General features: G+C 50.9%; 2 protein-coding genes and 1 long non-coding RNA gene across 7 annotated transcripts in view; all 3 read left to right on the top strand.

Annotated features, from left to right (window-relative positions):
* Positions 1 to 1,131, top strand: part of ALDH18A1 (aldehyde dehydrogenase 18 family member A1) — a 43,480-nt gene extending 42,349 nt beyond the window's left edge. For all 5 annotated transcript variants that reach the window (XM_031597279.2, XM_031597278.2, XM_031597277.2 and 2 more), the window contains one exon: positions 369 to 1,131. In XM_031597279.2, coding sequence (XP_031453139.1) covers positions 369 to 550 — 182 coding nt within the window. In that variant the 3' untranslated portion in view covers positions 551 to 1,131. The remainder of the gene's footprint in view (positions 1 to 368) is intronic.
* A 278-nt stretch (positions 1,132 to 1,409) lies between these two features.
* On the top strand, positions 1,410 to 13,677 carry LOC149917144 (uncharacterized). Its single transcript, XM_090145722.1, has 4 exons — positions 1,410 to 10,026; positions 10,410 to 10,478; positions 11,301 to 11,396; positions 11,866 to 13,677. Exons 1-4 carry the CDS (start codon positions 9,988 to 9,990, stop codon positions 11,965 to 11,967), a joined length of 306 nt encoding a protein of 101 aa, XP_090001848.1. The 5' UTR covers positions 1,410 to 9,987; the 3' UTR covers positions 11,968 to 13,677.
* Positions 13,678 to 19,058: 5,381 nt separating this feature from the next.
* On the top strand, positions 19,059 to 22,490 carry LOC149917145 (uncharacterized). Its single transcript, XR_016468909.1, has 3 exons — positions 19,059 to 19,518; positions 20,116 to 20,211; positions 20,679 to 22,490. It is a non-coding gene; the product is annotated as an uncharacterized LOC149917145 (long non-coding RNA).
* The last annotated feature ends 556 nt before the right edge of the window (positions 22,491 to 23,046 follow it).

Genomic DNA, 23,046 nt, shown 5'->3' on the forward strand with positions numbered 1-23,046 from the left:
TAAATGCTAAAAATGTTAGCTTGCAGTCTTGACTAATGTAGCTCTTAATTTTCAAGGGGTAAACCCTCAGCAAAAAAAAGTGTAAAAATATATAGAAGACATACCTACCTTTCTAGCTTCTCTCTCTAAAAGGGATGCTGTAGGAGCCAGAAGTATAAACAAGTCCATGTTACAATGGGCCTGTTTTATAAATGCTCATCTAACTAACTTCTCCATCAGAACAGGTAAACATAACTTCTGATGCTTTGGGAGAATGGAAAAAGACAGGTCACTGAATGGCTTTTTCTACGTGAGGATGCAAAACTGTATAGTACCAGGTTGAATATCTTCTGAGGATTGACTGACTTTATTTTGTATGTTTTCTGCAGGTGCTGAAGTTGGAATTAGTACTTCTCGTATCCATGCACGTGGACCAGTAGGAATTGAAGGACTCTTAACTACAAAATGGTTGCTGAGAGGGGACAATCATGTTGTTTCTGACTTCTCAGATCAAGGCAGCATGAAGTATCTTCATGAGAGCCTCCCTCTCCCTCACAGAAATACCAGCTAAGATCACTGGGGAGGAAAACCAGGGTTAAAATGTTTAATGAAGATGTTCAGGCTCCAGTGTGTTCTCTGAGGATAGAGATTTGTTTTTCTTCTCCAGGATCATTGTTCTTAATCACTGTGCAGTCCATGGAATATGTTGTGATCCTATCTGTGACTTTATTTGTTGCTGCCTTTTGCTATTTCCTTTGGTAGTATCTGCAAATAGACCTTGTTTTTCCCAGAGAGATCTTCTTTGAAACATACATGTACTGTTAGGAAAAGTTCAAATATCCGCTGCATTCTTTTCACCCCATTGTTCCTTCTGGCAAATACGCGTGGTGGTGGAGGATTAAACATTTTTTTTTATCTAGGTCTTTGTTTAGTTAAAACATTTGTTTTGTTGAACAAACTTGGTAGCTTTTCAGTCACGTGATCATGGCAGCTCTTGAAAGCTCTAAAGCTTTGATTATTTTCTTAGTATTTGATCACACTGTGATTACTATGCATTTGGAACATACCTTTCATTAATATTTTGATGGAGCAATCTTTTATATCTAATTTTGTTGTATTTGTTGACAGTTGTAGATAAATAACACAATGGTATACAGTGTGAATTTTGTTACCTATTTGTACCAGATGTTTATTTCTCATTGGTTTTATATGAAACAATCCCACTAACTGTATCACCTAGACATAATGCAACTTTGAAGTTTAGAAAAAAATATATTTGAATAAAAGCTTCCATTTGTGTACTGAAACAAGTGAGCATGCAAGCGCACGCTGCAGTCAGAGGCTCAGTGCAGCATTCCAGTGGCTGGGGCAGTTGGAGCATCATGGCAAACCCGTTAGTGTGATGATGGTGGGCTGCGGGGGCTCAGTATGTAGTTGAATACATCTGAGGTCCAGTAGGGTGCACAGGAAACCAATGAAGAACCCTAGAGCACACTGAGGAGCTGTGAGAGGGTTGTAGGGTGCTGTAGGATGTGTCTCGAGCTCCCCAGAGTATGCTCAGTAGCTTTGGGACATTTCTGGTTGTCTCTAGAGTTCACTGTGTGGCCATGAAAGGGCACCGAGTTCCATGAGAGTGTTCTACAATGTCCAGAAGTCAACTAGGTGCCCTTGGAAACTTCTTAGGAAGTCTCTCAGAGGCCCTAGAGCATAGGAACAGATTGTATTACAGTTGATTGGCTCTAGAGGGTTGGTAATGAGATTGCTCTATTCAACGTTTATTAAGGATCTTTTCCAAGGTACTATTGTCGTGCTGCTGCTACAGCTTTGCTAGAAGAGATTGAGTTTACTCAACATTCCATTGATGCTCGTAAAGCACTCGATGGGCGTTTCCAGGGGAGTGGGAGAATAGCTCTGAGATTCAGCATCAGCCCAAAATCTGGAACTGGTAACTAATAACAGAGATGCTTGAAAAGAGTAAGTTTGCAAATTATATTTTTATAAAGTTGTATTTCACCAAGTTTCCTTGATGAGTACATTGAAGAGCCATTTATTTCAGTACGACAGTGTTTGTATACTGTTTAGAGTTCATAAAAAATACTTCAGACAGAGAAATGCATTACAATTCCATGTGAAATTTAGAGCATAGTGAATCCTACAAGTGAATTGCAGGAGGAGATACTTTTTCACAGTTATATCAGTGTCTACATTTTATTCAGACTCATTAAGTGGTTTTGATGTGCAATCTAATGGGCAATGGCAAAACAAGAAAGGCATAATGTCTGTAGGAAGTATTGTATTTTGGTTTAAAATGCCTAGATTGTATTCAGTTTATATGAGATGAACACACAAACCCACTCAGTTTTGAAAGACTGCTTTCTTTTCCCTCAGCTGTAAAGGGGAGTGGCAAACATAGTAATTTCTATAATGATGGTCATGTGCAACGTTGCAGTTAGTTGCACTGTTCTTTAGACTGAAATTGGGGGTATTGGTTGATGCTTGGCTTGAACATGAGGCAGCAGTGTGGCCAAGAAGGCCATTGGCATCCTGGCTTGCATCAGACACAGTATTGCCAGCAAGAGCAGGGAGGTAATTCCCACCCATCCCCCATACTCAGCTCTGGTGAGACTGCACCTTGAGTATTGTGTTGTTTGGTTTTGGGCCCCTCACTGCAAGGAAGACGTTGAGGCCCTGGAGCGTGTTCAAAGAAGGGCAACAAAGCTGGTGAGGGGTCTGGAGCACAGGCCTTATGAGGAGCGGCTGAGGGAGCTGGGATTGTTCAGTCTGGAGAAGAGGAGGCTCAGGGGAGACATCATTGCTCTCTATAACTACCTGAAGGGAGGTTGTGGTGAGCTGGGGGTCGGCCTCTTCTCTCGTATAACAGTGATAGGACCAAAGGAATGGCTTCAAGCTGTGCCAGGGGAGATTCAGGCTGGACGTTAGGGTGATCTGACACTGAAAGAGTGGTCAGGCACTGGAATGGGCTGCCCAGGGAGGTGCTGGAGTCACCAACCCTGGAGGTGTTCAAGGAACATTTGGATGTTGTGTTGAGGAACGTGGTTTAGTGAGAGCTATTGGTAATCAGTGGATGGTTGGGCTGGGTGATCTTGTGGGTCTTTTCCAACCTTGGTGATTCTGTGATTTAATGAAAATGTTGCTTGGAGTGCTTCATTCTTTACTGGAAGTTACTTGTGTTCTGGGCAGAAGCCACAGGGCTGCCCTTCTTGGTACTGTTGTGCTTCTGGTGAGAAAGAAAGACTTGATGTGCACATTGTAGCCTGTCAGTGTCTGGGATCTGTTCCTGCATCCTTATGCCTCAACTTAAGAGGGAAGCCTGGGGGTTGCTCACTCCAAAAGGGTCACTCACAAGAATCTTTCAGGTGGACCGAATGTTGTTCTTTTCTATTGCTGCTTTTTTGTTTGTTTGTTTTGGTGGGGATCACAAAGTATCCTGACAGCTCTATATGTCAGGAAAAGTAGGATATAAAAATAGTTTCATCTTCCTCCCAGCCCTTTTGTTGTTTAATTTGTAGCTGCGGTTTGAGATTAGGACCCTCAGAGCTATGTTCTGAACACAGTGAATGCCACAGATGTCTTTGCGTCAAAGGAACTGAGCAGCAGTGCACTGCAGTCAGCTTTGCTGTTCTGACTCAGATCCGATATCCTGGAGCCACTGCCTACGTTGAACCCATCAACACAAGTCGGAGTTGTGTTCAGGAATTACTCCAGGATGGGGAGCTATGATGATGGAACTCCATCCCAATCCTCAGGGATCACTATTAGGTTCCTAATCTGCATGATACTCGAACCTTACCCTCAAATCCTGGCCATCACTAAGTAGCTAGCTCTGCAGTTGCACGAACCAGCAGCTTGAAGAAGCAAGGCCCTTAGTCTGCTGAATACTAGGACTGGCATGGAGCAGCTCTGTGACCAGTGTGGAACATCTCAGGGGGGATCATCACAACTGGAGTACTCAATGAGTTTCCCAGGAGCCATTGTGCATGTAGGCTTCCCCACCTGCCCTGATTGCACCCTGACAATCGATCTCCTTTGAGTCACCATGTCTTGTGGTTTCGGGCATCTTACTGTTGAATCCTTGGAGTTGGAAGGGACCTTTAATCGTCATCTAGCTCAACTCTCCTGCAATGAATAGAGACATCCACAGCTCAGTCAGATTGCCCAGGTGCATGATCCAGCCTTGCCTCGGGAGTCTCCAGGGACAGCGTGTCCACCACATCTCTACGTAACCTGTTCCATTGCCTCACCACCCTCACTGTAAAAGGCTTTTTCCTTATATCTAACCTAAATTTTCCCTCTTTCTATTTGAAACCATTCCCTTTGCTCTATCACAACAGATTCCTTCAAAAGTGTCTGTTCCCCTTCTTTCCTATAGGTCCCCTTAAGATACTGACAGGCCACTATCAGCTCGCCTCACAGACTTCTCTTCTCCAGGCTGAAGAGCTGGAACTCTCAGCCTGTCCTCGCAGGAGATGTGTTCCATTCCTTGGTTCACATTCGTGGCCTTCTCTGGACACGCTTCAACAGGTCTGTGTCTCTCCTGTACTGAGGACTGCTGAGGGTGCACTCAACCCCACTGTTGACTGATGAAGATATTGAAGAGTATTGGCCCCAGCACCGACCCCCAAGGGACACTGCTTGTCACTGATGTCCCTCCAAACATTGAGCCATTGACCATCACTCTCTGGACTTGATTCTACTGCCAGTTCTTCATCCATTGAACAGTATACCCATTGAATCCATATCTTTCCAATTTGGAGAGAAGGATGTTGCAAGCTATTGTGTCAAAGGCCTTCCTGAAGTCTGAATAGATTATATCAGTGGCTCTTCCCTTACCCGCTGGTGCAGTGATGCCATCGTAAAAGGCCACTGGGTTGGTCAAGCAGGATTTGCCCTTGGTGAAGCCATGCTGGTTCTCCCGTATCACCTTTATACCTTCCGTGTGCCTTAGCATAGCTTCCATGAGGATCTACTCCATGATCTTTCCAGGCAAAAAGGTGAGACAGGTTGGTAGTTTCCTGGATCATTCTTTTTACATATATTATAAATGGCTGTGATGTCTTGTTTCTGCTCACCAGGGACTCCACATGATTGCCATGATTTTCCAAATATCATTGAGAGTGGCTTGGTGACTATGTCAGCTAAATGTTTCAGGACTCTGTGTTGCATCTTGTAGATACCCATAGACTTCTGGATGTTCGGGTTCCCCAGGAGGTCCTGAAGCTGATCTTTGCTTACAGTGCATGTGTGGGGGAGTATTGCATCCCCAACTCCTTTCTAGCAAACCAAACATTTGAGGACTATGTGATGAGCAGTTAACAGAGAAGACGGAGGTGAAGAAGGTGCTGAGTCCCTCAGACTCTATGTCTGTTGTTAGCAGCTAGAGCGCTGCCAGTAAGCAGCAATGTGCATAGGACACAGGCATGCTGCTCTGAGAAAGGAGCATTACAATGCATGCCTGTGAAAGAGGCACTACCTCCAGGGCTCATGAGTGGGAAACGTACTGTTTGGAGACAGACAGAATGACTTGAGGCCAGCAGCAGTTAGCACAAAGAGCTTCTGGCCTCAGGTCTCAGCTGCTCTGACTTGCCAGAAAACATTGCCGCAGATTTACAGGTTTTCCTTTCAGTAAGTTGGTACTCTGTTCTGCTCGCTTGCTTACAGGCTAGAGGTGGAGCTAACACAAAGACCTCTGGATTTTCAAGAAGGAACAACAAGGCTGAGAATTGGGTGCTTTGTTTGACATTTTTACTGGCTGTCCTACTTAAGGATTCTGCCTGTCCGTAGGCACGTTTGGTTGGTTTGGCTGGAGCTTAGGAGCCTGGTGCTTATGACTTCGGTTGTTTGTGATACAGAGCTGCGCCATTTGCTGCCCAGACCAAATGCGTTTATTGTTAGAGGAGATTACTCTATACATTTTATTTTTTTCTTTAATGCTTTTAAAGAGTGAGAGTGGTATATGCCTTCAAACAGGTAGCATATAAAATAATTTATTTTTATTTTTACTTTTTTTCCTTTTTTCCTTCAAGCAGTGGTTCAGGGAAATATGGGTGCTTTCTTCTCTGCCGCTGTGTTTCCATAGTGGTGTTCTTATGCCTACCTCACATTTCATGTTAATTCTTCCTTTGGGTCAAAAGTAGACCAAATCCTTGAAACCACACCTGGGAATCACAGTGCTATTAAATCAGTTCAGCCGTGGTGCCCGTGGTCAGAACACCCTGCGGCAGATCCTGGCCTGGGTTGGAGTTCTTCTACTTGGAGTGGAAGAACTGATGACAAATTGCTTGATATCAAAATTGATCCGGATGAAATTGATACTTACAAGCCTCGGGAGAGCCTGATGGGATCTCAGAATGGCGTGGCCAGGTACGGAAGTTGTTACTACTATTTTTTTTTTTCTTGAAGTTGAATGGCTGTTTTGCATTGCGATTGTTTTGCCATGTTAACGATTGTTAATCGTTCCTCGCCATCCTTGGCTTTGCTGTGTACACCTGTCCAATGATACCAGCTTTTTCATCGCCTCAGACACTTGCAAAAAAAAAAAACCATGACGAAATCAAATTGATGGTTATTTATTTATTTATTTAGAAATTCTTACGCACTTAGCAGATGTTTGCTAGGTGTAGAGAAGTTTTCCTTGGTTTTCTTCGTCTTTTTCCAATTGACGTAATTTTCTTCTCCGTCCTCAACCCCTACCTAACTGCGTTTTTCCTCCGCCCTCACGAGAAAGAGAGAACAGAGCACCAGAAGCTGCGGCGCAGCTCCGCGTCAATCCAGTCGGAGCTGTTGTTTCCGCGGTCTCTGGTGCCCCCTCGTGGCCAATCGGTGGAATCGCGGCCGCGTACGTTCGGTGCCCCAGGCACCAGGACTCATGCGCGCAAGCACGCGGAAGTGGTGTACGTACGTTCTCGTCGCTCTGCGCAGCAAATCCGCCGAGCTTTGTTATGGTTAGTCCTCCAAGCAACAGGACGCATGCGCTGGAAAACTCATCAATAGCATTCAAACCTACAAAGCCTTCACATGCAGGCGAGCAGTCAATTCCTGGACCACTGGCTCAGCAATGGTTTTCTCTCTGGCAGTCGGCCGTGCTCCTGGTCGACGGACAGTCTGACACTCGAGCCTGCCTCAGGACCAGACTATTCTGGCTCCAAGTGGCCCCTGCGCCCGTCGCATGCGTAATGAGGAGTCGAAAACAGCGCACGCGTAGGTGTGTACTCGAAAATGTGCATGCGAAATGACCGCTGCACGTTGCCGCACGCGCAGTGCAGTGCCAAGCGAGGCGCATGCGCCTTGCTGTCCCGGGGTTGGCGCATGCGTGGAACCTTCTCGAGACAGGCACGTGTGCAGCGCGGTGTAGCGGCTGGGACATGCGCAATGCTGTCCCGAGACTTGCACATGCTCAGTGTGATGCCGGGAGTTGCTCTTGCGCAGTGTGGTGTTGATGCTCGGGCACGCGTAGTTCTGTGCCGAGAGTGGCGCATGCGTAGCGCCGAGCCGATACCGGCACATGCGCACTGCAGTGCCAGTACGGGTGTTTGAGTAAAGCTGTGCCCAGATTCGCTTATGCGTATCGCATTCCCGAGACTTGCCGGTCCCGGGTAGCTGCCATGTCGGTGCTGCTGCACGCCAGTACCGCGACAGCGAATCTCTGAGCTGCTCGCGTTCCAGTGCCGCTGAGAGGGCTTTTAAACGGCTGGGGGACGGTGCAAGGCTGGGGGTGGAAGGGGACGTTTGCTGGTTCACCGGGGCGGCGAGCAAATTGGATGCCACGAGGCGCTGAGGGGCAGCTGTGAGCCCAACCGGTCCGTTCCCGGCTGGACTCGGGCATAAATCGGCGGAAATAGACGAGGGGCATCCGGGATTAGAAGGGGAAATTATCGCTGAGCCGGCGGTTCAAGAATCGACTGCTTGGCCGTACCCGTAGTGGTCTGTCGAAACAATTGCTATCTTTGAGTTGACGGGCACACGTTCGCTATTAACTTGATGACTGATCGTACAGAGCGGCGAATTAGCTGCGCAGAGCGGTTTAAACGCCACTTCCGCATTTGTAGGCGCATGCGTTGTGCGGCTTGCGGGACTCAGCGACAGACAGCGGCAATTCCGCGCATTGACCACGAGGTGGCAGCAGAGACTGCGGAAAGAATTTTTCTGACGGGATTGATTGCGGGACTCAGCGCCAGACAGCGGCAGTTCGCGCACTGGGGGATACCTGTAGGGTGCGTGGAGTCCTGGGAGAAGTTGATGGCCGTGCGCAGAGGGGTGATGGTGTCGTCGGCACACAGCTGTGACAGTGGGGTGTGGGTAGCACCCTACAAGTGGGGGTCATTGCCCCCAGACTGGAGCTTGCACCCCACGCATGTGGGCAAGTTGTATGGGGAGTGCTTTCTGGAGATGATTTGTGTCAACGGTTTACGGGCTGGTTCGGCCCGGTTCCGTGACTAGCAGGGCAGAGGGATCCGCAGATCCGCGCCTCCAGAAAAGGGAAACTGGGGACCCAAAATAATTGAAAACAGCGGCAACGATCTGAGGTGAAACAAACTAATTTACTAAATATAGTATCAGCAAAATATAATGAGAGAGAGGGAGTGTGTGCGAAAGGTGGATAGGTCTCACCACAGCGCTGAGGTGAGAAGTGCAGTCCAGTTGAGCCGATGAAGAAGAGCAGGCGAAGAAGAGCAGGCGAAGGAGAGAACATCAAGTGACCTTGCCGGGAGTTACATCTCCTTGCTGACCACAAACCCCCTGGGGAATGTAGTTGTTGTTCTCCTCCAGACAGGCACCTGGAACTTGAGCATCCACCATCAAACCCCCAGCGCATTACATGATGTTATGATGTGGAATACTGATAACCAAAAATCATAAAACCATGACAACTTGTCTGTTCTCCAAATCTGCAGTGACTTCAGCAATCCCACGTCGTGCCGCAGCAGAAATGGGGTCCTGCAGTATGTCAGTGATCTCTGACTTGAGGTGCACAGGGGCTGCACGAAGTACGCATGCTGCAGCCTCCCAACTTCTTTGGGCTTTGGGATCAATGTTTGAGCCAAAAAGCTACATGCTGCCATACAGGCAGGTGCAGTCAGTGCCTGTGGACAGTGGATGTCGTCTGCCTTGACTTCAGCAATGCTTTTGATACAGTCTCCCACGACATCCTGCAAATGAAGCTGAGGAAGCGTGGGATAGATGAGTGGACAACGAGGTGGGCTGAGAACTGGCTTACTGGCTGAGCTCAGGGGGCGGTGATCGGCGGTGCAGAGTGCGGGTGGGGAGCTGTGAGTGGCGGTGCTCCTTGGGGGTTGGTTCTGGGTCTGGTTGTGAAAGGTAGGTTGTGTTTTTGCAGTAGAAGCTTTTAGTGTTTTCTGTACGTAGTATTGACCTTCACTGAACTTATAACCCTCTTGTGAAATAGCTGTTTTCCTTCCACTAAGAAAGCTGTTGAACAGAGTAGAAAGTTAAAGATTGGGGGCGTTCTGACTGGGGTAGAAGTGAGCCAGGTGCAAAACAAGGCAAAGATGCGGGCTGGAGAAAGAGAGCCCAGCACAGGACAGAACGCTTGTGCTCACTCTTGGAAATATGGCCCTCGTATCTCTTCTTAAGTTCAATACCTTCTTGTGAAGTCTCTGTTCCCTCTTTCATGATTCTCATTGCCTAATCTCCAACCTGAGACTCCAAACTCGGTTTGTCTGCTACCACGTGGTCCCAATCCATTTCATGACGCGTACCCTCTGCATCCCCCTCCATGTTCCCTCTGTGACCTCGTGTCCCGCCTGTGTCTGTGTTCTCCCTGTGTCCTCTGCCCACGTCCCCTCTGTGTCTCCTGTGCCACGTATTAATTCCGCCCATGCAGAGTATTGTTTAAGGGCACGTATTTAAACTATGTTCCGTGTCTCTTTGGATCCCGTTCTGTTTTGCAGCACGATGGCGTTTAAGGGTTCTCGGGGCTCCTCTGGTTAGTGGTTTAAGCACTGTGAAATCTGTGCAGCGGATAATGAAATGCCGCGAATCCCTTGTTCGTGCATTGCTTGTATGCAGGTGGGTTTTGCGATGGCTGTAGGACGCTCACTTAAAGATGGAATGGGGGTCACAAGGGGCTCGCCTTGCTCCCTGGGCCCAATAAGCTTCCGTCCCAATAAGCTTCGTGGCTAGTAGTAGGGTGAGGTGCATGTATCGGGCTGGGACCTGAGCTTAAGAAAACCCCCGGCCCCAGTGGCCGTTTTCTTCATCCGCACGTAGTGTAATACAGTCTCCACTGCTTGAGCATACTGAACACGAGTATTCTGTTCCTGTCTTGTCTGGTTCTCTCCTAGACCTCCCTTACAAATTTGTCAGTAGTAACAGATGTCAGGGCACAGTTCTCAGAGCACGCTGTGGCTGTCCACCCCAGGGTCCTAGGGTTCTTTCTGTTTTTATGGCAGACCTGGCTTCGTATTCATAGGAAACAAAGGATTGTCTTCTACTGGACCACTTCGTCTGGATCGCCCCAGGTATCTCCATCCCAATTGTCAGGGGATGCTGTTAGTTTCCTAGTCTGTATGATAGCCAATCTCCCCACCCCTCTTCCTTCCATCCCCTGACTGCCATTCAGTAGCTAGCTCTGCAGCTATGGGACCCACCAGTGTGATGAAGCAGTACCTCTGGTGTGCTGAATACTGGCACTGGCACAGAGAGGCTCTATGGCTGATGTGAATCTTCCTGACTGGACTACTTGGTGAGTTTCCCCAGAGCTGTTGAGCACACAGGCTTCCCCACCTACCCTGATTGCTCACCAGGCCATCGATGTTCTTTGTGGACATGGCTTCAGGTATCATACCAGAGACTCCTTAGAGTCGGAAGCGACCATTTATGATGGTCTAGTCCAACTCGCCCACAATGAACAGGGACATTCACAGCTGGATCAGGTTGCCCTGCGTGTCACCTTGGAAGGGACAGGGCATCCACCACATCTCTGGGCAACCTGGTCCACTGCGCAGAGTCACAGAAGGTCCCGGGTTGGAAGGGACCTCGAGGATCGTGAATCTCCAACCCCCCTGCTACGTGCAGGGCCATCAACCTCCCCATTTCATACTAGACCAGGCTGCCCAGGGCCCCATCCAACCTGGCCTTGAACACCTCCAGGGATGGACGGGGCATCCACAGCCTCTCTGGGCAGCTGTTCCAGCACCTCACCGCTCTCTCTGTGAAGAACTTCCCCCTGGCGTCCAACCTAAATCTTCCCTCCCCCAGCTTAAAATGTTTCCCCTTGTCCCTTGCTGTGAAAGATATTTTCCTGATATCTAACCTAAATTTTCCCTTCTTCTTTCCTTTAGCTCCCCTTTGGGTATCGAAAGGCTGTTACCAGGTCACCTCGGAGCCTTCACTTCTCCGGGCTGAACAGCCCCAGCTCTCTCAGCCTGTCCTCACAGGTGAGGCGTTTGATCCTTCGGTTCTTTTTTTTTTTTTTTTTCTTGTGGCCATCCTCTGCATGTGCTCCAACGGGTCCATGTCTCTTCTGCACTGAGGGCCCTTCATATGGACACAGTACTCCAGGTGAGGCCTCTTCAGCACAGAGCAGAGGGGCAGGATCACTTCTTTTCACCTGCTGACCGCACATCTTTTGGTGCAGACCAGGATGTGGCTGGTTTTCTGGGCTGGGAGGGCACTTTGCTGGCTCGTGTACAGCTTGCCGTCCACCAGGTCTTTTGGGACAGGCCTAGGCTCAGCCCTTTCATCCCCCAGCATGTATCGGTAGTGGGGGGTTCTCTTATCCCAGGTGCAAGACACTGCACCTGGATTTGTTGAAGCTGATGAGGTTTGTCTGTGCCCGCTGCTCGAGCCTGTTGAGGTCCCTGTGGTTGGCGTCCCGTCCCTCTGGCGTGTCACTGCTCCCCACAGCTTGGTGTCGTCAGCAAATTTTCTGAGGGTGCGCTCGATCCCGCTGGTGATGCCACTGACAAAGATACTGAAGAGTCTCAGCCCCAGCACGGACCCCTTTGAGATGCCATTCATCACCGATGACCATCCAGACACGGAGCCGTTGGCTCCTGGACTCGATGCTGCAGCCGGTTCTTTGTCCATTGAACGGTCCGCTCACCGAATCCGTATCCTTCCAATTTGGAAAGAAGGATGTTGTGTCAGAGGCCTTGCTGAAGTCCAGGTGGATGATATCAGTGGTTCTTCACTTGGCTATTGATGCAGTGACACCATCACAGACGGCCGCTAGATTGGTCAGGCAGGATTTACCCTTGGTCCTCTGGATGCTCCAACAGGTCCCTGTCTTTTCTGCGCTAAGGACTCTACACCTGGGCGCGATCCCTAGATATGGGATCACGTAGAATATCGTCTCAGATAAGGGAAACCACTTTACTTCACAAGTCCTACAGGAGCTAATGAGAACTCTAGAAATCAAGCGGGAGTTCCGTACTCACCGGCACCCTCCTTCTTCAGGGAAAGTAGGATGGATCGGTCAGATGCTGACAAAGCGCTTGTCAAAATGGATTTTAGAGACCAAATGACCATGGCCAAAGCGTTTACCTGTAGCCCTTCTCAGAATACGAACCGCTCCCAGAAAAGACTTGGGAGTATCAACGTATGAAGTGTTGTTTGGGTTGATGTACTTGGGAGGGAGAGGTGAGATGCCCTCTCTTGAAGCCAAGGATAAGTTTCCTAAGAACTACATACTCGGGTTGTCTGCTTCTCTGTTATCCCTCAAGGGACATGGACTGCTGTCTCGAGCTCCACCTCTGGAATTTCTAGTGCCCTCATTCCGTGCTGGAGGCTGGGTCCTAACACGCACGTGTAAGGAATCAAAGCTTCAGCCCGAGTGGGACGGACCATTTCAGGTGCTGCTGCAGTGGATGTCGTCTGCCATGACTTCAGCAATGCTTTTGGTACAGTCTCCCACGACATCCTGCAAATGAAGCTGAGGAAGCGTGGGACTGATGAGTGGACAACGAGGTGGGCTGAGAACTGGCTTACTGGCTGAGCTCAGGGGGCGGTGATCGGCGGTGCAGAGTGCGGGTGGGGAGCTGTGAGTGGCGGTGCTCCTTGGGGGTTGGTGCTGGGTCTGGTTGTGAAAGGTAGGTTGTGTTTTTGCAGTAGAAGCTTTTAGTGTTTTCTGTACGTAGTATTGACCTTCACTGAACTTATAACCCTCTTGTGAAATAGCTGTTTTCCTTCCACTAAGAAAGCTGTTGAACAGAGTAGAAAGTTAAAGATTGGGGGCGTTCTGACTGGGGTAGAAGTGAGCCAGGTGCAAAACAAGGCAAAGATGCGGGCTGGAGAAAGAGAGCCCAGCACAGGACAGAACGCTTGTGCTCACTCTTGGAAATATGGCCCTCGTATCTCCATGGAGAAGTACAAAACATACGAAAGAACAACGGGTTGGTAATGGAGCTTATATGGAAATGTATCATAGCAACAGCATCGGGGAGAGTGTAAGCCTGAGCCGCTCAACCAATGAATGCCAGGAGAGCGTTACCTGCGTTGGGTTTGGAGTATAGAACGGAATGAATTTCGCTGACTGTTGCACAGTCCCTCCCTCGCTAATAGGGGACATGAGCCTGTTATTGCAATGACGAATAAACTTTGCTGCTATCACTGAGATCCTGGCCTAACCTGAATTTTTTGGCTTTGAGTGTTTCTCACAAACGTGGTGTCAAAACCAAATGTGGTTAATCGTTCCAAGCCATGGCTTGGCTGCACGCATCTGCCCGCTTCGTACGAGGTTTTTCATTACCTCGGACGCTGGCTGCAAAAAATAGAGTAATAAAAATCTTGACAACATCAATTTGCTGGTTATTTGTTTATTGACAAGTACCCCTACGCACTGAGCGCAGGTTTGGTGGGTTTGTCGAAGATTTCCTTCGTTGTCTTTGTCGTCTTCCCTTCCCCCCTCTCCCTTCTGTGTTTTTCCTCTGCCATCAAAAGAGAGAACGGGCTGGCGATGGCTTGGTGCAGACCCACAGCAGTCCAAGCGGCGAAGTGATTTCCGCGGTCTCTGGTGCCACCGCGTGGCCGATCGGCAAAAGTGCGTCGCGGTTGTTTCCGCGATCTCTCGCGCCCCCTCGTGGCCAATCGGGGGAACTGCATCGAGGTTGTTTCAGCTGTCTCTGGTGCCCCCACGCGGTCAATCGGCAGAATTGCGGCAGCGTCGCTACGTCGCCGCAGGCAGCAGGGCGCGTGCGCGCAGGCACGCGGAAGCGGTGCTCGGTCCCCCGGGAAGTAGTGCGCATGCGCCACAAGCTTTCCAATCGCACACATTTCTTCGAAGCCCTGAGATGCAGGTGAGCAGTCAATACTTGGACCGCCGGCTCCGCGACACTTTTCTCTCTTCCGATCCAGAATGCTCCTCGTCTGTTTCCTCGGGCGGTTTTATGCCCCGGTCTGCTTCGAGAGCGTACTGAAGGCGCTGCAAACGACGGCGCGTGCGTTTTGCGGCCGTGAGGAAAGCGTGCGTATTGCGGCGTCGAGGCTGGCGCGCGCGCAGAGCACGTGGCACACGCGCATTGCGGGGCACAGCCAGGCGCATGCGCCGTGGCGGGCAGAGTCCGGCGCATGCCCCGTTCGGAACAGAATCCAGTGCGTGCGTAGCGCTTTTTTTCTTCTTCTTCTTCTTTTTTTTTTTTAAACCACTGGCGCATGCGTCGTGCTTTCTCATGAATCGCGCGTCCGTACTCCGTGCTGTTGTCTCGAGAACCGCGCCTGCGTAGTGCGGTGCGGAGACTGCCGCGTGCGCGGTGCCTAGCTTGGCCCGTGTGCGTTGCTCTCGCGAGACTTGCTTTTCCGGGAACGCTGCGGTGCAGGGCTGGGGCTGGAGCCCCAAACGTCTGCTCCTCCACCGCGGCGGCAAGCACGTTGGGTGCCACGAGGCGCTGAGGGGCAGCCGTGAGCCGACCCGGTCCGTTCCCGGGAGGGCTCGGGCATAAATCGGCGGAAATAGACGAGGGGCATCCTGGATTAGAAGGGGAAATTATCGCTGAGCCGGCGCTCCGAGAATCGGCTGCTTGCCCGTCCCCGCAGTGGTCTGTCGAAACAATTGCTATCTTTCAGTTGACGCGCGCGTGTTCGCTATTATCTGGAGGACTGATCACCATAGAGAGCGGCGGATTAGCGGCGCAGAGCGGTTAAAAGGCCTCTTCCGCGTTTCTACGCGCATGCGTTGTACAGCTTGCCGGCCTGAGCAGCGGGCAGCGGCAGTTCCGCGCATTGGCCACGAGGTGGCAGCAGAGACCGCGGGAAGAACTCCGGCGGCATTGCCGGGGACCCGCGGCGCAGGCCGTGGCGATCCGTTCCGCGTTGTGATGACGGGGGAAGAGCGCGAAGTTCGAAGCGGGGGGAAAAGACGAAGAAAACAAAGGGAAACTACTCCAGACCCCGGAAAGCTGTGCTAAGTGCTTATGAATATCTGTTAAAAAAGAAAACAGACTCGTTTTTGCCAGCATCCATTGCACTGTTTCTAAATATTCACATACCGAAATGTAACTGCCCGGCAAATTTAACGATAACGAAATAAAGCACTTTGGCAGAAAGCACAGGGCTATATTAACGTTTGCTCAGCCTCTGTCTTGTTCACATTTTAATGTGGTTTTTTTCCAAGGTCTTTCTTCAACTCCAGGTTTCATTTTTGGCTTTTTATTCTTTTTAATGCCATAAAACGGGTAGTTTTAGGCCCTAGCAGGTCGACGCAGGCAGAGACAAAGTTGCAGTTCTGAGATTCTTGGGGACCGTTACATCATTTCCACAAAGATTAACAAAACCTGCAGTTCTCCACTTAAGTTTACAGATGGAAAACATGAATTCAGCTGCATGGAAGGAATCGATGTGTCACAGCTGCCATCGGCAGGATGGCCAGAGAGTTGTGCAGGTCCACTGCTTGCTCAGCTGCACCTTTTTATCTGCCCTTCTCTGGTCCTCCTGCAGCTGGACAGATAGCCCACAAGGGCCCGGGGGACGCAGACCCCCCCGGCCAGCTGCAGCAGTCGCTCCTGCCAGTGCTCCCTTTCCTCCCGACCATTCCCATTTTGCAGGCTGCTGCCCTGTGTGGCAGAGGAGGAGAGAGCTGCGGGCAGAAGGAAAACAGGGTGCTGGGATTCCTCCAGCCCGCTGCCAGATGTCTTCTCTGGCATGTTGGGGGTGGGCAGAGGACTGTGGGAGCAGCTTCGAGGCTCTGGGCAGGAGGGAAGGCAGCAAAGATGCAGCTTCAGGCAGCGGACTCTGAGCTGGAGCGGTGCAGCCAGGCACGGCTGCACAGCTCACAGTCTGGACACACGGAAGAAGTTCGTCCAGCTGAGGGCTGCAGGGCTGTCCTTACCAAGCGCTCCCCCGTGCTGCAGTTCTGCATGGGCACCGATTGCTCAAGCTCTTCCCACTGCAGGAGCTCAGAAGCGACAACAGCCCCGACCCCAAACCAGGCAGGTAATGACAACATACACACACAGATACACACCCGCTACAGAATCTGGCACTCTGCAGTCCTCCCAGAGCTTGTTGCTGCTTTTTAAGCTGCTCCACCGCTATTCTGTCCTTTTCCCTTCATTCCCCTATGTCTCGCCCCCTTCCTTCGCCCCGTGCCATCCCCATTCCTTTTTCAGGCTTCCTCCTTTCTTTCCTCACTTCCTTCCCCGTCCCTTCCCCCACAGGCAACGGCCTGTGTTCTGCTGCTGTTTCAGCTGACAATCCTGAAACCACACTTTTCAAAGACATTGGATCAGATCGCATACTGTCACTGATTTAAAAAAGAAAACAACAAGTGCAGTATTATGTATGGATAACAAACTCCTACCTGCTTGAAAAACAGTAGCAGCTCCTCATCCTGGAGTGTCACCATCACCCCCACGTTGGGCTGGCACTGCTCATCTGCCCCGCACTGCTGCTCAAACTCCTGGCACAGCCTGCCACCTCCTTGTGTCACCTCCACGTGCCACCTCCTCTTGCCTCTGTAGTTCTGACCCCACGCGTCAACCCCGTGTCCCTCCGTGTCCCCCCATGTCCCTGTGTCCCCATGTGCCCTCTCATGTCCCCTCAAGTCCTCCCACGCCCCCTGCCCCGCTTTGCTCCGTGCCGATGTTGCCGGCTTGAGGACAGGGACGGGGATGCCTGTGGGAGTGGAGTCCGGGGAGACGTTGCTGGCCATGCGCAGTGGGGTGATGGTGTCCTCGGGGCATGGCTGTGACAGTGGGGTGAGGGTAGCACCCCACAAGTGGGGATCATTGCCCCCAAAATGGGGCTTGTGCCCCCTGCATGTGGGCAAGTTGTACGGGGAGTGCGTTCTGGAGATGCTTTGTCTGTTCTCCAGATCTGCAGTGACTTCAGCAATCCCACGTCGTGCCGCAGCAGAAATGGGTCCTGCGGTACGTCAGTGATCTGTGACTCGAGGAGCGCAGGGGCTGCACGAAGTACGCACGCTGCAGCCTCCCAACTTCTTTGGGGTTTGGGATTGATGTTGGAGCCCAATGGCTACACGGTGCCTTACAGGCAGGTGCCAGCTTCACCCACTGAGGACACCAAATCGTAAAATATTTTCACGATGGTCTTTAATCGCTGCGTGAGTAGGTAATGCACATTTCTCACTGGGGAGCCATAAGCTGACCCTGACAGTTTGGCAAACAGCACTCGCTCCACTCACACCGTAATCGCAGCCTTTTCGCTGCACATGCGGCTTCTCAGCATCTTGCTGCATCAGTATGAAAATCTGTGCTCTCCTACCTATGAGAAATTTTATCAGTTGCCTTTGAGGACATCTGACTGGAATCAAAATATGTGGGCCATCCTTGCTCATTCAGTGATAAACTTCCCCTTGCCAGACAGGCAGACCCAATTCACTTTTTTTTTTTTTTTTTTTTTTTTTATTCATGACGTTATGGGAACTTTGAGATCACAGCCTGAAGCAGTGATGGAGCATCTGGTGAGGGGTGGTGCAGCCCTGCAAGCACAGGTGGAAGCAATGCAGCTGTGGGACCAGGTGGGGCTGAGCCTGGCTCCACCCCTCCCTCACCTCATTTAAGGGCTGGCAGCCCCCAAGGCAGTGTCTTTTGCTGGAGACTGCCTGCTGTGGACTGTTGGGTGAGTGCTCTTTCCTGGAAAGAGGCAACTGATTTTTGTTCCATGCTGTAGGGCTTTGATCTTTGCCCTCTGATCTGAGGGGATCCAAAGCTGGACTGGAGCAGCTATGTCTGCTACGCTTGTTCTTATTTTTCTTTTCAGTTCTTTGCTTAAGGGAGTGAAGGGGTTATCTCCCTTTCTCCGAACTGGTAATGGAGGGGCTGACATACATTCCTTTCTTTTGCTCTTGTCTCATTCCTGGAATGCTTCAGTCAGTCCCAAGGTAATGCTGGTTGGCTGACTGAGCATTGCAACTCTGGAAATGCCTGGAGCTAGTGCGCTTTTCCGTAAAGGGATCCTGTGTTCTCCAGGTTTCCTCTGTAACTCTTCTTAAGTTCAATACCTTCTTGTGAAGTCTCTGTTCCCTCTTTCATGATTCTCATTGCCTAATCTCCAACCTGAGACTCCAAACTCGGTTTGTCTGCTACCACGTGGTCCCAATCCATTTCATGACGCGTACCCTCTGCATCCCCCTCCATGTTCCCTCTGTGACCTCGTGTCCCGCCTGTGTCTGTGTCCTCCCTGTGTCCTCTGCCCACGTCCCCTCTGTGTCTCCTGTGCCACGTATTAATTCCGCCCATGCAGAGTATTGTTTAAGGGCACGTATTTAAACTATGTTCCGTGTCTCTTTGGATCCCGTTCTGTTTTGCAGCACGATGGCGTTTAAGGGTTCTCGGGGCTCCTCTGGTTAGTGGTTTAAGCACTGTGAAATCTGTGCAGCGGATAATGAAATGCCGCGAATCCCTTGTTCGTGCATTGCTTGTATGCAGGTGGGTTTTGCGATGGCTGTAGGACGCTCACTTAAAGATGGAATGGGGGTCACAAGGGGCTCGCCTTGCTCCCTGGGCCCAATAAGCTTCCGTCCCAATAAGCTTCGTGGCTAGTAGTAGGGTGAGGTGCATGTATCGGGCTGGGACCTGAGCTTAAGAAAACCCCCGGCCCCAGTGGCCGTTTTCTTCATCCGCACGTAGTGTAATACGGTCTCCACTGCTTGAGCATACTGAACACAAGTATTCTGTTCCTGTCTTGTCTGGTTCTCTCCTAGACCTCCCTTACAAATTTGTCAGTAGTAACAGATGTCAGGGCACAGTTCTCAGAGCACGCTGTGGCTGTCCACCCCAGGGTCCTAGGGTTCTTTCTGTTTTTATGGCAGACCTGGCTTCGTATTCATAGGAAACAAAGGATTGTCTTCTACTGGACCACTTCATCTGGATCGCCCCAGGTATCTCCATCCCAATTGTCAGGGGATGCTGTTAGTTTCCTAGTCTGTATGATAGCCAATCTCCCCACCCCTCTTCCTTCCATCCCCTGACTGCCATTCAGTAGCTAGCTCTGCAGCTATGGGACCCACCAGTGTGATGAAGCAGTACCTCTGGTGTGCTGAATACTGGCACTGGCACAGAGAGGCTCTATGGCTGATGTGAATCTTCCTGACTGGACTACTTGGTGAGTTTCCCCAGAGCTGTTGAGCACACAGGCTTCCCCACCTACCCTGATTGCTCACCAGGCCATCGATGTTCTTTGTGGACATGGCTTCAGGTATCATACCAGAGACTCCTTAGAGTCGGAAGCGACCATTTATGATGGTCTAGTCCAACTCGCCCACAATGAACAGGGACATTCACAGCTGGATCAGGTTGCCCTGCGTGTCACCTTGGAAGGGACAGGGCATCCACCACATCTCTGGGCAACCTGGTCCACTGCGCAGAGTCACAGAAGGTCCCGGGTTGGAAGGGACCTCAGGATCGTGAATCTCCAACCCCCCTGCTACGTGCAGGGCCATCAACCTCCCCATTTCATACTAGACCAGGCTGCCCAGGGCCCCATCCAACCTGGCCTTGAACACCTCCAGGGATGGACGGGGCATCCACAGCCTCTCTGGGCAGCTGTTCCAGCACCTCACCGCTCTCTCTGTGAAGAACTTCCCCCTGGCGTCCAACCTAAATCTTCCCTCCCCCAGCTTAAAATGTTTCCCCTTGTCCCTTGCTGTGAAAGATATTTTCCTGATATCTAACCTAAATTTTCCCTTCTTCTTTCCTTTAGCTCCCCTTTGGGTATCGAAAGGCTGTTACCAGGTCACCTCGGAGCCTTCACTTCTCCGGGCTGAACAGCCCCAGCTCTCTCAGCCTGTCCTCACAGGTGAGGCGTTTGATCCTTCGGTTCTTTTTTTTTTTTTTTCTTGTGGCCATCCTCTGCATGTGCTCCAACGGGTCCATGTCTCTTCTGCACTGAGGGCCCTTCATATGGACACAGTACTCCAGGTGAGGCCTCTTCAGCACAGAGCAGAGGGGCAGGATCACTTCTTTTCACCTGCTGACCGCACATCTTTTGGTGCAGACCAGGATGTGGCTGGTTTTCTGGGCTGGGAGGGCACTTTGCTGGCTCGTGTACAGCTTGCCGTCCACCAGGTCTTTTGGGACAGGCCTTGGCTCAGCCCTTTCATCCCCCAGCATGTATCGGTAGTGGGGGGTTCTCTTGTCCCAGGTGCAAGACACTGCACCTGGATTTGTTGAAGCTGATGAGGTTTGTCTGTGCCCGCTGCTCGAGCCTGTTGAGGTCCCTGTGGTTGGCGTCCCGTCCCTCTGGCGTGTCACTGCTCCCCACAGCTTGGTGTCGTCAGCAAATTTTCTGAGGGTGCGCTCGATCCCGCTGGTGATGCCACTGACGAAGATACTGAAGAGTCTCAGCCCCAGCACGGACCCCTTTGAGATGCCATTCATCACCGATGACCATCCAGACACGGAGCCGTTGGCTCCTGGACTCGATGCTGCAGCCGGTTCTTTGTCCATTGAACGGTCCGCTCACCGAATCCGTATCCTTCCAATTTGGAAAGAAGGATGTTGTGTCAGAGGCCTTGCTGAAGTCCAGGTGGGTGATATCAGTGGTTCTTCACTTGGCTATTGATGCAGTGACACCATCACAGACGGCCGCTAGATTGGTCAGGCAGGATTTACCCTTGGTCCTCTGGGTGCTCCAACAGGTCCCTGTCTTTTCTGCGCTAAGGACTCTACACCTGGGCGCGATCCCTAGATATGGGATCACGTAGAATATCGTCTCAGATAAGGGAAACCACTTTACTTCACAAGTCCTACAGGAGCTAATGAGAACTCTAGAAATCAAGCGGGAGTTCCGTACTCACCGGCACCCTCCTTCTTCAGGGAAAGTAGGATGGATCGGTCAGATGCTGACAAAGCGCTTGTCAAAATGGATTTTAGAGACCAAATGACCATGGCCAAAGCGTTTACCTGTAGCCCTTCTCAGAATACGAACTGCTCCCAGAAAAGACTTGGGAGTATCAACGTATGAAGTGTTGTTTGGGTTGATGTACTTGGGAGGGAGAGGTGAGATGCCCTCTCTTGAAGCCAAGGATAAGTTTCCTAAGAACTACATACTCGGGTTGTCTGCTTCTCTGTTATCCATCAAGGGACATGGACTGCTGTCTCGAGCTCCACCTCTGGAATTTCTAGTGCCCTCATTCCGTGCTGGAGGCTGGGTCCTAACACGCACGTGTAAGGAATCAAAGCTTCAGCCCGAGTGGGATGGACCATTTCAGGTGCTGCTGCAGTGGATGTCGTCTGCCTTGACTTCAGCAATGCTTTTGATACAGTCTCCCACGACATCCTGCAAATGAAGCTGAGGAAGCGTGGGACTGATGAGTGGACAACGAGGTGGGCTGAGAACTGGCTTACTGGCTGAGCTCAGGGGGCGGTGATCGGCGGTGCAGAGTGCGGGTGGGGAGCTGTGAGTGGCGGTGCTCCTTGGGGGTTGGTTCTGGGTCTGGTTGTGAAAGGTAGGTTGTGTTTTTGCAGTAGAAGCTTTTAGTGTTTTCGGTACGTAGTATTGACCTTCACTGAACTTATAACCCTCTTGTGAAATAGCTGTTTTCCTTCCACTAAGAAAGCTGCTGAACAGAGTAGAAAGTTAAAGATTGGGGGCGTTCTGACTGGGGTGGAAGTGAGCCAGGTGCAAAACAAGGCAAAGATGCGGGCTGGAGAAAGAGAGCCCAGCACAGGACAGAACGCTTGTGCTCACTCTTGGAAATATGGCCCTCGTATCTCCATGGAGAAGTACAAAACATACGAAAGAACAACGGGTTGGTAATGGAGCTTATATGGAAATGTATCATAGCAACAGCATCGGGGAGAGTGTAAGCCTGAGCCGCTCAACCAATGAATGCCAGGAGAGCGTTACCTGCGTTGGGTTTGGAGTATAGAACGGAATGAATTTCGCTGACTGTTGCACAGTCCCTCCCTCGCTAATAGGGGACATGAGCCTGTTATTGCAATGACGAATAAACTTTGCTGCTATCACTGAGATCCTGGCCTAACCTGAATTTTTTGGCTTTGAGTGTTTCTCACAAACGTGGTGTCAAAACCAAATGTGGTTAATCGTTCCAAGCCATGGCTTGGCTGCACGCATCTGCCCGCTTCGTACGAGGTTTTTCATTACCTCGGACGCTGGCTGCAAAAAATAGAGTAATAAAAATCTTGACAACATCAATTTGCTGGTTATTTGTTTATTGACAAGTACCCCTACGCACTGAGCGCAGGTTTGGTGGGTTTGTCGAAGATTTCCTTCGTTGTCTTTGTCGTCTTCCCTTCCCCCCTCTCCCTTCTGTGTTTTTCCTCTGCCATCAAAAGAGAGAACGGGCTGGCGATGGCTTGGTGCAGACCCACAGCAGTCCAAGCGGCGAAGTGATTTCCGCGGTCTCTGGTGCCACCGCGTGGCCGATCGGCAAAAGTGCGTCGCGGTTGTTTCCGCGATCTCTCGCGCCCCCTCGTGGCCAATCGGGGGAACTGCATCGAGGTTGTTTCAGCTGTCTCTGGTGCCCCCACGCGGTCAATCGGCAGAATTGCGGCAGCGTCGCTACGTCGCCGCAGGCAGCAGGGCGCGTGCGCGCAGGCACGCGGAAGCGGTGCTCGGTCCCCCGGGAAGTAGTGCGCATGCGCCACAAGCTTTCCAATCGCACACATT

This window comes from Phasianus colchicus, chromosome 8 (genome assembly GCF_987193195.1).
Source record: "Phasianus colchicus chromosome 8, bPhaCol1.hap1.1, whole genome shotgun sequence".
NCBI lineage: Eukaryota > Metazoa > Chordata > Aves > Galliformes > Phasianidae > Phasianus > Phasianus colchicus.